This window comes from Phallusia mammillata, chromosome 1, assembly GCF_965637545.1.
Source record: "Phallusia mammillata chromosome 1, kaPhaMamm4.hap1.1, whole genome shotgun sequence".
Lineage (NCBI taxonomy): Eukaryota > Metazoa > Chordata > Ascidiacea > Phlebobranchia > Ascidiidae > Phallusia > Phallusia mammillata.
The window spans coordinates 27,485,242-27,501,978 of record NC_137252.1 but is presented as its reverse complement, the minus strand read 5'-3'; the positions used below and the strand labels follow the sequence as shown (position 1 = coordinate 27,501,978).

Sequence of the window (16,737 nt, the reverse complement as noted above, 5' to 3'; positions counted from 1 at the left end):
TAGTGTTTAACCATAAGCAAGCAGTCAATTTTAATTTGTTGTCTTTTCTTTCCACAAATATCCAAAACCATTTCATTTTTATTAAACAAACATTAATCACATTTTATCACCAATATGAAACAAGTTGCACATATTAGTTTCACAAGTTAACAGATCTTTAAAATGTAACAATACTTTTCATAATCTTTTGAGACAATACATACACATTAAAACATTTTTGGATTGCACTGTGTCAATCTGACACACTGGAATGCACTGCGTCAATCTGAAATAACTTTTTTAAGACCCCAATTATACATTACACATAAATTTTGAAATGCTTGTGTCAGGTCAGCCAGACTTTTTCTGTAGTCTATCCTTTCCGAAGTTTGATAGTTTTGGCAATGTAGAGGTTCTTTTTTTCAGAAAATATACATAAATATATACAATCTCTTGTGAAGATTGTTCTATTGAGTTATGATATGTTCATGATCAAATTAATAATGACACAAACATCGTCGAAAATGCTGAGGCTTAAGCATACTTCCATGCGGCAACAATAAATGTCCTACAATGATACAGCACTCAATCCTGAAATAGTGTGCTTTGGATAAGAGTGGTTGTTGGCAACTGCACTTCTTTATCTGCTACAAGCAACTTGGTCCTATTTGATTGCATTTGTTAAGTTGCCTCGGTGTTAAGTTTGACTTAAACATTTATAGATACAAGGCATAGAGTGTTGAATTTAATTGCACTGGTTTTTTTAGGACTAGAAAATGTTTGATACACATTTATTGGAAATTAAATCGGTATAAATTAGGGCTCAAATAATTAACTTCATTGACATAGCTGTCCCCAATTTGGCTTGATACACGGTCAAAATTTGGACCAACCCCCAGTCGTCAGATTGGTTGACCAAACCAATTTTTTGACAAAAATTCAAGGTCAAATTTGGATAAATTTTTGCTGGTACAAAGACAAATTGGAATTCCAGCTTGTATCAGAGATTTCACATCTGCAGAAAGACTGTCCACTCTATCCAAGCCAATTTGACTATTCTTCTGCTGAAGTTTTTTCCTCCAAAAAACATTTCGGTTCTTTCTTTTGTTACTACCAATCCAGCAAGTGCTTCTACGAAATGTTGTGCTTCTATTTTTTGAGTTTTAGCTGCAACTTTAAAGGTCTATGGTTTTGCCTACACAACAACTAAAGTTCAGTTTTTTTTAATTTAATTACCATTACTATTAAAACTACACGCATAGTACGCTTACACTGGCATCACTATAAACAATGCTATTACCATTAAAACTACATACATATGCTTAAACTGGCATAACTCTAAGCAATGCTAATGAAAAAGCTACACCTGCGAAACGGAACTTAAAATTTAAAATAAGTTGATTGCGTGGTTGTCACGCATCGTGTCCTGTGATTGGTCAAAGGCAAAGTGTTCTCTGATTGGTTTGGACTGACGAAGCGGCGGTGAAAACGATACCTGTGATTGGTTAAAAAAGCCCCATATGCGAAATAGATTACATTTTGGAAATATGCTCCCGGGAAGGGTTATGCCGCGCGCCGGTAAACATATAGTAGTGACGTCATGTTATTGGTGACACAGCAGTTTTTTGTACAAACGTTACTCATCATAACATGGTAAAGTCACCGGTTAACGTCATTTGTTTTATTTTTGCGCTTCCAGTAAAAGTACACAACAGATTAAACAACATGAATTTTTAAGTTTAAATTAAATAATTAACAAAGTTCTTTGTTAGGCTTTTAGTAATCTATGCAGAATATGTTGTTGGTAAGGCAGCTGACAAGGTTGTAAGCAGGGAGTCGAACCGGAACTGAACCCGAACCCGCGAACCGTTTTGAGTGGTTAATTTCATTAAACCGAACCGAACCCGAACCGCTAATTACGAAAAACCCGAATCGGATATGAACCCCATATTTTGTTTGGCGTTGAACCGGAACCGAACCTGTAAAAAATGCGGTCTGTTTTATATTTTGCGATTTTTTTCAAAACAGCGCACTGATGAATACACGAGATAACACTTATAGGGCGTGTCAAAAGTAACAGCGCACGGGCAAAATCCTTTTAGAGTTTGATAAGGCCAGGTAGATGATAGATATAATTAAATTAAAATGAATAAAAATTTGAACCGGTTTAAAAACCGCAAACCGGTTCGGACCGGATAATTTGCCCAAACCGGAACAAAACCCGAACCCGAAAATATACATTTTTAAAAACCTGAACCAAACCCGAACCCTTAAAAACAAATCGAGGTGAACCCGAACCGAACCTGAACCCGTATGACAAGCGGTTCGACTCCCTGGTTGTAAGAATACCCCAACATAAATAAAGCACTAATCAACAAATTTAGAAAAATGAGAGCAACAATAAAAAATGTAGTTCAACAATGAAGCCACGTTTCGTGCATAAACTATTTCAATGATCTTTCATGCCATTAAATACAAAAACAAAACCCGAGTGAATAATTTAATTGAACAACACACAATATTTCCTACTTCATTAAAATGAAAAACTGAGGTTACATGTTTGAAGAATCAGTTTTTTTCTGCCCTAAGTTTGATCTATGTGGCTTTGATAAAAAATTAATAATGTGGTCGGCAACTGCTTCTGGATTGCATAAATGCACATGATGCTTTCCTTCAACTTCCACTAACTCTTTTGACTGGAAAATGAACAATGAAATTAACTAGAAGGGTGGCTTAGCACATATTGCCATTGCATATACATTATAACCTACTTTAAAACATTACTATATTTCCTACGCTTATTTTATAATGGGTCCCATATTATCTACTGTCTTTATAACATTGGATGTTTCTGCAGGCAGAAACTCATGGGTCCCCACACATGCAAAGTTGTAAATAATGCATTTCAAGAGATAACTATGAGAAAGTTTGTTATTGTAAGGTAAAATACAGCGACTGGTACTGAATATAAATATATACGCTGTATGGACTACAAACTATTCAAATTTCATTCCATTCATCCAAATAGCATATTTATTTACGCTCGGTACCGGTCACTGTGTTTTATCTGATAACAACAAACTTTCTCATAGTTATGAATATTCACTCCATTCATACAAGGTTTTTCTCTGTCTGAGAAAAAAGGCTAAACACAACAATCAGCTCCTTTTAATTGCGAATTGCACCTGATTGTAGGGGGTAGTGGGGTAAATGATAGTGCTACAGGGTAAAACAACAATCGACACCCATAAGTGGCACAAGGCTAAACAAAACAATCAGCTCCTTTTAATTGCAAATTGCACCTGATTGTAGGGGGTAGTGGGGTAAATGATAGTGCTACAGGGTAAAACAACAATCGACACCCATAAGTGGCACACTCCAGAAGCTGTCTAAAATAAAAATTGACCCATTTTGGGGGCTAGTGGGGTAAATGTTGGGGTCAAAGGGTTGAACAAAACAATAGACAACTATAAATAGCACACTCTATAAACTGTTGAAATTTTATCCAATTCGGACATTGTTTAAAACATTCACCAATTTTAGGGGGCTAGAGAGGTAATATTGGGGCTACGGGGTTAAACACAACAATTGACACCTATAAATGATAAATTCTACAAGCTGTCCAAATTTTATCTAATTCCGACACCGTTTAAAAAACTCACCCATTTTAGGGGGTTAGTGGGGCAACTATTGGGGTTCTACACCCAAAAGTAAAAAATATGAAATTACAATGACCCAATCAACAGTCGTGTAAATTTTTATCCAAATCGGTCAATGTTAAAATTTCTGGCCACTAGAGGTGTTTTTAGCAACATTTGTTAACACATCTGACGTCATAAGGCTGTTAACACCCCTCTGACTGGGCATGTGCAAAAACGCCCTCCAAGTAATGCACAAACACAAGTAGCATATTCTTTGGTACCTTTACTATACTGTTACTCCACAGAATTTTTTCGTTTGTGGTGCGCAGCAACATACAAAAACGTTTTACATTTTGGGGGCTAGCGGGGTAAATACTGGGGTTATTAACTCAAATGAAGCGGATGGCACATCTACATAACTATATCTACCATCTGTGAAAGTTTCATCCAAATCCACCAAAGATTTCATGCCAAAAGTGCATGGAAACGCTTCGGCAGAAAAAAGAAAAAAAACAGAGTGAAATCAAGATGTGTCCCCTTCAGGGAAGGGGACCCATAATAATGTTTAGATTTGACACTTTTGTTTAACTTACTGTGACATTATGCTGTTTTCTTGTGATAAAAATTTTAAAGAAAAAAATACATCTCAAAAATTCACCTGTACATTGCTAAAACTGTTTATTATGTCCTCAATCAGTTTTGTACCTGCCCCGGATACTTTGTGTCTGAGCATGCCACTTTGTGCACTAAAAACAATAACACCAATGTACCAACTTATAACAATTTTGAGACACATGAAACAAGTGCACATTAAACTTTGAGATTAAAAAATTAACTTTAATTTAATTTTTTTTTAAATTAGTTTAAATATAACTTTTTTGTCTCACATGATGTGCAGTGTGTCAGCTTCAACTTTGCGAATAAATGTAAGTCCCACTTCTGGTGACATGGAAACCGGGTACTTTAATCTATGGCGTGGATCCCGTGTAAAAGAAAATGATCCTGAAATGGGGCATTAAAAAGTAATTGAGGCTATGCCAATTAAAATACTAGACATCACTTCCAAATACTCTGACTTGAATTTTATTATTGGTATTTGACAAATAATTTTACTCTTGACCAGTGTGAAAGTTACTTGTTTAAACAAAAATGTTGTAGGTTGCTTGTTTTAGTTCAAATGTTTTGAATGATTTTACCATTTTCAAGTTTTTTGGTTCCTCGTTCCAACAAAATGTCAGCAGAATTTTCTGTTAAGGATTTATTGGCTTTTAGCAACCTAAAAAATTGATGTCAATTAAACAGTATCACAATTGTTAACTATTTTTTTAACGATACATCTGTAAATAAACTATGTCTATCATGTATAAGCAGGTTTTTTTTAAGGTTTGGTTTGGGTGACCGCAAGTGTTTCATTTAAATACCAAAAAATAGCCATTTCCAAATTTTGGGAAACCGCTGGAGAAATTTGGGGGACCGTTTCGGTCCCCCAAAACACCTTAAAAAAAACACTGTCTATAAGTATAGCATTTTAATTGTTTAAAACCAGGTAAAGAACTTTATTTTATTAAATGGGTTTGGTGTGATTTGAATAATAATTGTTGAAGACATGGCCAGAACAACTTATAATGTAAGAAAACATTAACTACCTTTGTTTTGCAGTTTCATAATCATAGCAAGCATCAAACTTGCTGGGATTTTCTTCCAACTCAAGATAACCTCTAATTGATTCTCGCAGCTGTTTAGGACCCTTTTCCTGTAAAAAAAAACATGAAACTGGTAGTATCAGACAGTTTTGACCTATAGACAGCTTTAACTGTACCATAGTTATTAGTTATCAATCATGTAATCTTTTGAAAAAATGTGCAACACATCTACGTTTCTAAATACATTCCAGTATAAGGTTACACAGGAATCCAACCAAGAACAAAATATGAGAAACATAATAATTTAGAGGTAATGATGGAGTAAGCATATTTTAAAACAACTAAATTTTGGATGCTTTTTTTCCACTTACTGCAGGAACTGGATAAAGCCCAAGCACATCAATAAGTATAAGTTTGTCAACTGTTTCTGGATATGTTCCAGAGAACTAAAAACACAAGGTATTACACAACAGTTTAACTAGCTTGTTGTTTGCAATCAAATATATATTCGCTATTATTTTTTTTTTTTTTACATTTTGCAACCACCACAAAGAGTTGTCAATTTTTGACTGTTTGCAGTTTTAGTTAGCTTCTTTAAACTCACTACTGACATTATTTAAACTTGGATATAGTTAGTTATCAAAACATGGTTTGATTTAATTTATTAATAAAAACGTTATGTTGAAATACGTTAAATGTAAAAGTACAAAACTTTTTTTTAAACTCACCAATGCTCCAACATTACCCCCTGAGAAAAGATATACATGTGCTAGTTTTTTGTAACATTCATTAAGAAATGATTAAACATACCTAGACTGTGTCCAAGGATACTGAATTTTTCCCAATTGTAATCTGTAAAACATAAACAATAAACTACATTTGTGACTGTCGAAATTTATGCTATTTTTTTCTGATTTTTTTTTAAAGTTCATAGCCAGTTGAATTTGTTAGCTAAATATTTAGTCTTTATCGGATAATATTTAAAAAAAACTTACACTTTACAACTCTTTGCAAGACACTAATATAGAGATACATTGTGTAAGTCATTCCCTTGTGGAGAGGGGAGGAAGATCCATGACCAGGAAAGTCAATCATGACAAAAAAATTATCTAAAAATTCAAGGTTAAGACCAGTTAAATGATGTATGAGGACCAATACTTATTTCATTAATAAAAAACTCATGTTTCAAGTGTGTTTAGACCTTGTGGCAAATGAGGAATCAGTGCATCAAAAGTATTGCAGTTGTCCAACCAACCATGGGTGCAAAGTACAGGAAATTTGGTTGGATCCCCATACGTTTTACCAGCAATTATACCCCAGGGTACTGGAATCTCAACTTCTTTTGTTATACCTGGAAACATAGGTTGGAAAACATTCAAAAAGGAAAACCACCCCAAGCTATCCAAAAAATCTTTTTCTCATGTTTCATGTGGATTATTGTGCCAGTCTGCAGAACATGGCAGTTCCCGACGAGACCTCAGGTGTGCAGGTGCAACACTAATTTCAGCAGGCACAAAGCAAGTAAATGAGGTCAAGGCAGGACAATTAAATGCCTTTGGTGCAAAATTTCTGCTTGCGGCCCCCAAAAATTGGCGTGTAAAATTTTTCTTTTAAAACTGTGCGTGCAGCTTCCACACTCTGTACATTGTGCAGTAGACTGATGAATGTTAGTTTTCAATACAATATCATTGCAACCAAAACCAAATACTACAACAATTATATATTAACCTCTTGCAGATGTTCCAACAAAAGATATTCCATCCATTGTCTGAAAATGCCTAAAACAAAGTAGAAAGTTCTGAAAAGCAATTTATTTGTGTTTGAACAAATTGTGTAAGCTGTCGGGAAATCATACTGCCCTTTTTAAGTTTTCTTTAAGTTTTGTAGATTCTTGCACTTATACAAATTACAAACTGATTGTCGCTTACTTTAGGCAGAGTGTTGTTATTTAAAAATAAAATTGAATTTAGTAATGGTTATCAATAAACTAAAGCAACCATGCTTCATACAGAGCAATAGTACACACCTTGAACTGGTAGAACTGTACAACCGACTTTTGCAAGCACTGTGTCCTGGGATAAGCAATCGAGTTGATGTTTTTCTTGTTGCGATTAAAAGCAAGTTTAAAACTGCAGTTTTTTGACGAAAACACTGATTCATTTGCTAATGTTAAACCATTTTAGAAGTTACCACTTAACTCTTTGCGAGTAAAACGAGTTGAGTCATGATGACGCATAAAATATTATGAGGCCAAAGTCCAAAAGTGTTTGTTTTCCGTGGCCTAAAACACCGAAAATGACATTAAAGTTATTCTAAAGCCCATACCATATTTTTTTAGATTACTTTTGCCAACTGGAAGAGGAATTGCAAAAAAAATTTGGAATGTAGCCTAAAGCTAACCAAACAGGGAATTTACCCACGATTTTTAACCTTTTTTATAACCGATGATTGCGATGAAGGACCTTTTTCTTAAGTCTTTCCATCTTTTACCAATATAGGTAATGCAATCATTATGCAAACATATCTGTTTCCTCACAAAAAAATAGTTACCTGCTAAATCTTATCTGTATTATTCATGCATGTCTTGATCATGTGTTTGCTTGTGAAATTCCGCCTGACGCAATACCACTGCTTGCGTACTGTGTGGGCAAATGCAGTGGGAGTAATTGTCCTCAAAGACAGACTGCTTTGATTTCAGAATGTGTGTCATGCAAACTAGGTTGTGACGTTTATGTCTGTTTCATTTTATAAAAAACTTCCAACGATGCCTGCATCTCTTCACAAAAAAATAAATGCAGTCTTAAACCTAGCTTGAACAATTACCACAAGAACAGTTGGTACCGGTAGTTGGTTTCTTACTTTTTTAGAGATAAAAAACAAAAGTTGTACAATCTCTAGTTAAAGTAACCACCAACTTGTATTGCATTTGAAATTGGCGAGGTTTAATACGTAATTAAGTTATGTCTCATACATTAGCCTACCCATCACATAATTGCGTAGGAGGTAGCCTATTGTCAATATAAGAACAGTGGATTAATGCAAACTTATAGGCCTATAGTTACTTTAGCAAGATTGCAATACAGGAAACTGAGCTTAAAGATTTAAACATGTCCTGTCGACGATTATGCCGTTTTTATTCGGTTTGTTTAGCTAAGGGAGAAAGTGCGTTTGGCAGGAACAACTCCAAAAAGGCGTTGGAGAAAAATAAAAGCGCCATTTTGGGCCACAGTGCCCCACCTGTTGTTGCAATAAACTATTCCCTCACAAAAAGAGACAATGTCAAAACAATAAAAACCTATGCGGAAAAGTTGCTTGACGAAAAAGGCTGCGAAAAAATTTCTTTACTTATTTTCGCTCATAGCTTCGGGGCGACGGCAGCGGTTAATGCGTTGGAGTCAGTGCGAAGAGAAAGGTCCGAAGAAGAATACCGACACATTTGGAAAAGAACGGCTGTGTTTACGTTCGGAGCTTCAAAATTCATCGCACCAGATGCAGCCAAAGTAATTATAATTCGACAAACAGCTGTGAACAACCTAACACAGTGGTCGGCAACCGCCGGTACCGGTCCGCGAGGAGTTCGTTGCCGGGCGTATTACTTTTAAGGTTTAATGCTATAAAACATTTTGCCCATATATCCCGGGGATAATGACCTAATTTAAGCGTTTTTATAGCCAAATATTTGTAGTTACTTGAAGACCGGTCCGCGATAAAATTTTAGTTTCAAAAACGGGCCGCAGTACAAAAAAGGTTGCCGACCCCTGACCTAACAAACGTATGAGAGCGTAATGAGTGTTGGTTATGAAAATACAAATTTCAGATCACATCTCCAAATACATCTCTTGGCCTAGCGTTCTAATGTGAATATCTTGTTCTAAACATTTTGATTGTGTTAACTGTCTCTTTTACTTTTTATAAATTTCTTTTAACTTTTAGCATTGCCCGTTATTTTTACTTTTGAAAATATATTTCAGGTTGCAGTCAACGTTTACTGCCAACAGGACGTTGTATCACGAATAATGTCGTTTTTCCACCACTTGGGAAATTTCAAAAAGTTTAACAATTGTCTGATTATTGACCGCGATCCCACTACTCCTAAACTAAGCAAAGAGCTTCAGCAAAAACCTTCAGGTATAACAGTCCAACAAAATTTTATTTTCCATGACTGTTTTCACAAAGCGATTTGACAACTGACTTATCTTCTATAATCTATAGTACTTTTTTATTTTTTGCAGATCTACCGGCTGTGCTCAGTAAGATTGTCGGTTCTGGCTTAAGCCTACAACTTTATTGGAATTATACATCAAAATACTTTAAAAGTAAGGAGTTTATTACTAATTTTGCAAAACTGGCTTAACTTTTAAAACTTCTAAGGTTGCTCGTCGTGCGATGTAGTCATAGACACATGTATCTGCCTTTTAAACATGTTTTTCAAACTGCTGGATCACAAACCGTCGCACTCATTGGAGAGCTACATAACAGATAAAGACGTCCAGGAAGTTTTGCGAGGTCTGCTTGAAATCGACGAGAGCCCAAGTACAGGCTGCCAATGCAAAACAAACAATTTTTGAAAATGCTCTGAGTTCTACCAAAGTTGTTTTTAAAGCCCTTTGAACCAACGATTAATTAGGGCCGTAGCCAAATGTCATAAATTTTCTCCAACAGCATTTATAAACAATGTGTAACTTGCAACGAACTCAAATCGCACAAACTTTAGGAAATACCGATGGATGGCGCAAAGAGCATTTGCAAATGTTTAAAAGCAAATTGTGTGAAATTCTGACAGTTATGGCTATTAAGGTTGGTGTGAAGTTTTTTAATAATAATAGCAATAAAGTCAACTTATAAACTTAGTTCCTTACTGTCATCTATCAGAAATTACTAACCGTGTGTTTTTACCAGTGTTTCACCGAAACGAAACGAAAAAACCTCATTCATTCTGTGCAATGTATTTATTTTATTATTCCGTTTCTGTAGCCTACCGATATTTTTATTTCGTTTCGCTCTGATCGAAATAAATTTACGTCGTGGTGTTGCAACACGAAATGGGGATATATAGTTATTACATCACCTAATATTTATTGTTTAAAATCAAGTAGATGACACAAGAACAACATTCTAGGAGCATTTAAGCGCAAAATTTTTAACAACTCATTTATGTCAAATGTCCAGCACGAAATACCGCCACGAATATAACGTTATTTCGTTCCGTTCTAGTATTTTTAATCTTTTTTTATTTTTGTATTTCGTTCTGGTACTTTTAGCAAAATTTATTTCGTTTCGGTGTAGCCTAGCGTACATTGCGTGCCTTTCCGGTATGAAACACTATTTTTCAGGGTTGGGTAACGAGTCCTTTTAGTCGAGTCTCAAGACAAGTCAAGTCAAGTCAGTAGGGGTTCGAGTCCCAAGTCAAGTCAAGTCAGAAGGGGTTCGAGTCTCAAGTCGAGTCGAGTCAAATGAGGTTCGAGTCTCAAGTCAAGTCAAGTCATTAGTAGTTCGAGTCAAGGCAAGTCCCCAAAAGTTTTTGCAAGGAAAGGTTAAAGGTTTGGATAGTTAATCTATTTCAATGGTTCATCGCGACTTTTTTACGGACCCCACTTTAATACAGTGAACAAATCCCATCAACGTCCCTTTCTTAGAGTATAGCAGGGCTATACTCAAACGGCGGACCGCGGTCCATATCCGGACCTTTGAGGCGTTCGATGTGGACCTCGACGGTCTTTTGGTTACGGCAACATTTGTGTGTTAATTAACTAAACAATGCTATGTAGAGGCACTTTTTAAACTGGGGTCGGCATAACGATTGATCGGCAGTCTGCGAGGAGCCTAAAGTCCTGCCAAAATCTTATGTGAGTTGAGATTGTGCAACTATGACGAAAAAATGGTCGATTATTTCACTATACAAAGCGGCGGTTGTTTGCGCATAATTGTATCTGTGATTTAATAAACTGAATTTTAAATCATTACCTTATACGAAGCAATCCTGTAAAACCAGATAAAATGTATTCTGTATGACGTTGTACCAATACGATTGTCCACATTAGCTATAACCAAATAGGCTAAGACACGTTGCTTTGCATCACGTTAATTGACACTCATTAAACAGCTTGGACAAGAACGTCAATTTTGAAAACCCAAAAATATTTTTACTGCATGCGCTAGCTAGAGCGTTTGTACAGTAATATAAGCGCTTAAAAGCGAATACTTGACCTTGGCGTGTGCTGCATTCGCATACCTTAAAACAAGCAATAAGTACAATGCTTAATGCCAGCGTTAAAAGTTTGTGCATGTAGCAGCGACTTCGTTACGTTAAAATTAAGCAAATCGCATCGCACGTTAAAGTGCTGTTGTTGTTTGTTTGAAGCCGACTGAACAGGTTATCCATTATAAGAAATTTCCGTTTTGTGGGTAAAATAACGAGTCCGAGTCCGAGTCCGAGTCGGGTCTCTACTAAAACGAGTCCAAGTCAAGTCGAGTCTTTTCACAGCTGAGACTCGAGTCAAGTCAAGTCTTTGAAAAAGGTGACTCGAGTCTGACTCGAGTCGAGTCACTGACTCGAGTCTCCCCAACACTGCTATTTTTTACTACTTTTTTGTTATCCGCCGTAATAAAAACTGACATAGTTTTTCTGCTTAAAAGTAGGTTTATTATTACAGTTTAAGCATGACTTTTTAATTAAAAAAACAAACAAAGTATACAATAATCTGCACAGGTTTTTTAGTAGTAGCACATAACGTTGATTGGCTGTATGTAAATGCAAATGTAGAGGACATTTTAAGAGATCAAATGCTTAAATATTGTCAGTGATTTGTAGCGTCATGCAAATTGACTTGGTTACTATTTTAGGAACGTATCATTAAATTATGACGTCGCAAATGACCATCGATGGGATTTCTGAGACGGTTACGGTGTAACAATATGGTAATAAGAAACACAAGATCAAATTTTTTCATGCTTCATAACCACAGCTCAGATTGTGACATCACAGGGCAACTGAAACCTAGGAAACAATCGACGTGTGGGATTTCCCGCCTCAAGCGAGAACTGGTGGTGTAAAGTTTTGCTTAAAGCAGGTTTCGTGAGGTGACGGTCCTATTCAAGACGTGTAAGTTTCTGTTGCAGCAGAAATTACTCTGTCAGTATAATGATTGCTGCGTTAAATAGACAGTGTTTTGCCCAGGTTGTCAGTTGCATGAGAGACAGACAGTAAACTAAATTGATAACATGTATTCTTATACATTTTGAGGTTAAGAACTTTTTATTACTTCAGATTTAAGATTACAGTGTTGACAGTGAATAGAATGTAGGATTTTTGTTGTTTGAAAAGCCCAAAACGTTGACATTTTTGAACTTAAAAGTATGTTGCCTAATTACGCGCTAAGACTATGTATAGGGCAGGCTACTCGATTTCAACCGAAATTTTTTCATAAAGCCAGAACATTTTCATTCTGCGCCATGTCAAGGGTAAACCGCATTTCAAAACGTCATCCTTTTGACAATACCCAACGTCCTCCACAAATGCCATTATGTACGTCATTTGTTACATAAAATACATGCTTTATTACCATAATGTGTAAGCTCGCAGCAATATGAAGGAAGTGGTTTAATTTACTATGAAACTGACTTGTCATTTTGCCATTCCGTCATTGCATGCACATGAGGACATGCATGGCTTTGCATAAGCAAACCATAACGCGTATAGATGCTTTTGTTTCATGCGCGCAGAAATAGGCTAAAAAAAGAATTGATGATCATGTCGTTAGTTAGAAATCGATGATGCTTTGTCAATTATGTGTCATGTTAATTAGCTTTGTGCTACAAAATGACATCTAAATGAAAACAATTGTCTTTTGTGTTGATATTATTATACAAATGATCTGATTTATTGCAATTGTTCAAATCTTTGTGGTTATATGGTACCTTTGCACGCCACTTCGTGCAGCCAGCCTGGGTAAAGTTATGGTAAATCTACTTTAAACATTGCAACAACCTTTTTAAAAGACAAGTTCGTGCATTGCAATCGTGGAGGCAAAAAAATAGGGTGCAAGTCTTAACTAAAATTCTAAGGGTCGTAAATAATGGACTTTTGGAATGCTAACAGGAAGGCATGCAGTGAGTTGAATGAAAGGACTTTGGAAGTTAGTTTGCTTGATGATCAGACGGAGCAAGTGACACGGAACTTATGAAGCAGCGAAGTGTTGGGCGGTTGCATTAAATAACAGTAGCATTGTAGCATTAAGTGGCAAAATATTGTAATGCTTTCAGACGTCGTATTTTTGGACTACCGTATTAACGTTTTTGTTAGTAGTTAATGCATTTTTATATATAGTTCTGCTCGTTTTAATATTTGGCCCCAAGTCACATTTAGTAAAGTGCAGAAACCGTTTTAACGTATATCAGTTAAGTCTCTGCTAAAAACGTCGCAGTTGTTTTACGTGTTAACTATTTGTATTTTATCTATGGGTAACCAGGGATGTTAAGATGACAAAAAAAACACTCTAAAAAAGACAAATTTAACTGCTGCAAGTTAACTACTATAAGCGCATCTGAAGTGTAAAAAGTAAAACTTGATCCAAAATTTGAGACAAGTCGGCTGCTGCAGGGTCTGATGAAACAAACAAAGCATTGCGATTCTTGTGTGTGGATTGTTTTGCAGCTACTGGCACATAATTAAAAATTAAATTTGAGTTAATTTTCTTGAGCCGAAACTGTGGTTAATTATGTGACTCGTTGTATTGTCGGTCACAAAAGACTGGCATTTGCAAAGGTAAAGCCGAGCTAGGGTTCACCGCAAACCAGTTCCGGGTAAAAAATCGTTGAATCTTCACCCCTGGGATTTCTCTTTGCGGGGAAATTCGATTTCTATTGATCTATTGTGGTGTCAGCGAGAGATACGTGGGGAAAGCAGAACGTTGTTTGCAGCGGCTGTTTTGCTGCGTACAGACTATGCCAAGGCGCTTATTAAAACAAGAATGTTTTTTATACTTTTTAGGCACGTTCAGTGTGTGACAAGTTGCACGTTTAAAACAATTATAGTCTTGTGCAATACTGTGTAATGTGATGACTCATATTCCTGTTGTTTTTAGTTTGGCTATAAATAGTAGATTTAATTATTTTTGCAATGTCAGATACAGTTTTTAACTTTTACTTTTTTTGCAGGAAATATACGACAAATAGGGCCTAATAATTAAGATTTCTGTTTTGTCAACGTAGAGTTTGACCGAAATATGACGTGCAACTCTTTCTTTCGCGAAACACCTGCGTAAGTATTTTGAATGTGTATTGGGAACCTCAAAAACAAAATTGTTAAGCTTTTAATGCAGCTTGTCCCAAATTTGTGGCAATTCATTTGCAGATATTACGTAAAAGTGTAATTTTTTTCAATGGCTCAAATAGGCATCATCAAATTTGAACGTTTGCGTTTTTCTTGATCGCACCAAGTTTCGTCCCAGAATATTTCTTAGGAACAAGAATTACCATATTTGAACAAAAGACAAAATTCTTGCGCCAGACAAAATTACCACAGTCATTGTCCGGTGCATCCCCTCATGTATTTTGTTACATCACACTCCGATGTCGCGAAGTCGTGCGTCATGTGGTTATAGACGCAAAACAATGCAAAAATATGCGAATAAGAATTTTAGATTCTAAATTACTTTTTTGTTTTTATTATTAAGAGCTTTACGTGTGTGTGGAAACATTGAACATTAGTTTAAATGTATTTTAACGGTAGCGTTTAGTTTTGGACTATTTTCGTCTAAGAAATCGATTCGACCCTGCATTCAAGCCCGACAGGTTAGGCGAAATAAAAGCCAACTTGAACTGCTTAGTCAACTACACTGAACCGTATCTAAAAGACAGACTGCTGTTTTGGTCATGCGCAACCACTGTGCATTCATGACTTTTTAAGTATTTGCCTCATTTTGGGTGAAGTCGACCCACTTCGTCTTACCTATTTAACTAGAAAAAAATCAAGTTTGAAAATTTTTGTTATTCTTTTAGGTCCCCAAACAACATTATTAAATTGGTCGTAATTGGAGATTCAGGTGCGGGAAAGTCCCAACTTGTGTCTCGTTTTGTTCGCGATCAATTCTGTGAAGAACCGGAAGCAACTGTGGGTTTGGATTTTGCTGTGAAAACAGTCAAGGTCGGCGACAAGGTCATACGCGTGCAAATATGGGACTTGGCGGGCAAAAATATGTTCAGGTACGCCTCAAAGATGTTTTTTTGCTAACTAAGTGCTTTAGGTAACATCCCAATACCTTATTGGTAAAAATGCTATGACATTGTTATCAAACAAAGTACCAACCCAAATATAGAACATCTAAATAATTTATCTGCTAAACTTCCAAATTGTGCCGTACCAAAATTGGACTACAACATTTTTGTCAATTGATTTTCGGGTAGGAAGATTTGAGCAACAAGCCACTTTTGACAATGTTCTACCATCTAGCTTTAACAAGGAAATGCACTTAACATTATCGATCGCTGATAGAACCTTACTAAGTGGATCAGCGCAAGGTACATCATTCAAACGTCTCCTGTCACTCTACGTCACAATCCAATTTCACGACCCCCGCCGAGTATTCTAGAATCAATTCGATCGATCTGTTGGTGCTTCGTTTTAATGCTGCACGCATGTGACCTTCAACCTCTTTGTGCAAGCCCAATTTAAATTTTGAACTCTATCCCCAGAAATTTGACCTCCTCATATTATCGCGAAGCGGCTGCGGCGTTGGTTGTGTATGACATCACAAAGGTACGCTCGTTCGAAAACGCATCGCGTTGGATCAAAGACCTTCGAAGTTACAGCGGCTGTGACGTAACAATGCTGGTTGGCAACAAACTTGACCTACGTCACCAGCGCTCAATCCCATCAGCGGAAGGCATAAAGCTGGCAAAGGAGCAGGGAGCTATGTTTATTGAAACATCGGCTAAAGACTCGACACACGTTAGAAAAGCATTTCACCGCTTGGTGGAGCAAGCGAGCGACACTCTTGCGAAAAAGAAACAGCTTGAATATGGAGTGGAAAACGGCGGTGGGTTGCAGCATGGTTCGGACGCTCTTAATGTCACAAGACCAAAAGAGGTTCCACAAGTAACTGTCGTTCAGCAACAACCGAAAAAAGAAAACTATACTTTCCGCAGAGTAGCGCAAACGTGCTTGACAAATACTAAGGACGCATGCGGGCGAATGCCATGTTGTTTCTATTAGTTTTTGTTGCTCTTTTCTTCTTTTTGATGTTGTCGCTTCATGTTTCCAAGGTCTTTTGTATTTTACCGCTTCATTGCTGTTTTAAATGTAATACATGAATTTTAACTAAATAAGACAGAAAGTCCGGTCACAAACGGTTTGTGCAAGTTTGAAGGTTTCTAGGATGTTGTGAAATTAATGTGCAAGGGGGCAAATACCGAAGGTAAAAAATTTTTTGGTGTTGCCAAACGTTTGCCTTATCAAATCAACTCAACAACATACA

General features: G+C 36.4%; 3 protein-coding genes across 6 annotated transcripts; 2 read left to right on the top strand and 1 right to left on the bottom strand.

Annotated features, from left to right (window-relative positions):
• Positions 1 to 62: 62 nt before the first annotated feature.
• Positions 63 to 7,981, bottom strand: LOC145202711 (serine hydrolase-like protein). 4 transcript variants are annotated; one of them, XM_080075756.1, is made up of 13 exons: positions 7,814 to 7,981; positions 7,290 to 7,544; positions 6,992 to 7,041; positions 6,465 to 6,614; positions 6,259 to 6,372; positions 6,074 to 6,115; positions 5,992 to 6,011; positions 5,635 to 5,709; positions 5,267 to 5,373; positions 4,817 to 4,896; positions 4,508 to 4,622; positions 4,279 to 4,366; positions 63 to 1,958 (listed from the first exon to the last, which is right to left on the bottom strand). In XM_080075756.1, the coding sequence occupies exons 2-13, from the start codon at positions 7,421 to 7,423 to the stop codon at positions 1,896 to 1,898; spliced, it is 1,038 nt and encodes a 345-aa protein (XP_079931882.1). In that variant the 5' UTR covers positions 7,424 to 7,544; positions 7,814 to 7,981; the 3' UTR covers positions 63 to 1,895. The 4 variants fall into 4 exon arrangements, with proteins under 4 accessions (XP_079931882.1, XP_079931877.1, XP_079931899.1 ...); XM_080075751.1 differs by lacking the exon at positions 63 to 1,958 and adding an exon at positions 1,973 to 2,675 and having other exon boundaries at positions 7,814 to 7,978; XM_080075773.1 differs by lacking the exon at positions 63 to 1,958 and adding an exon at positions 1,973 to 2,675 and having other exon boundaries at positions 6,992 to 7,061; positions 7,290 to 7,364; positions 7,814 to 7,975.
• A 616-nt stretch (positions 7,982 to 8,597) lies between these two features.
• Positions 8,598 to 10,239, top strand: LOC145205384 (uncharacterized). The gene is made up of 4 exons (XM_080078094.1): positions 8,598 to 8,763; positions 9,235 to 9,391; positions 9,496 to 9,579; positions 9,635 to 10,239. The coding sequence occupies exons 2-4, from the start codon at positions 9,280 to 9,282 to the stop codon at positions 9,829 to 9,831; spliced, it is 393 nt and encodes a 130-aa protein (XP_079934220.1). The 5' UTR covers positions 8,598 to 8,763; positions 9,235 to 9,279; the 3' UTR covers positions 9,832 to 10,239.
• Positions 10,240 to 14,399: 4,160 nt separating this feature from the next.
• LOC145218037 (uncharacterized) lies at positions 14,400 to 16,609 on the top strand. The gene is made up of 3 exons (XM_080085437.1): positions 14,400 to 14,522; positions 15,263 to 15,466; positions 15,956 to 16,609. Exons 1-3 carry the CDS (start codon positions 14,488 to 14,490, stop codon positions 16,473 to 16,475), a joined length of 759 nt encoding a protein of 252 aa, XP_079941563.1. The 5' UTR covers positions 14,400 to 14,487; the 3' UTR covers positions 16,476 to 16,609.
• Positions 16,610 to 16,737: the final 128 nt, after the last annotated feature.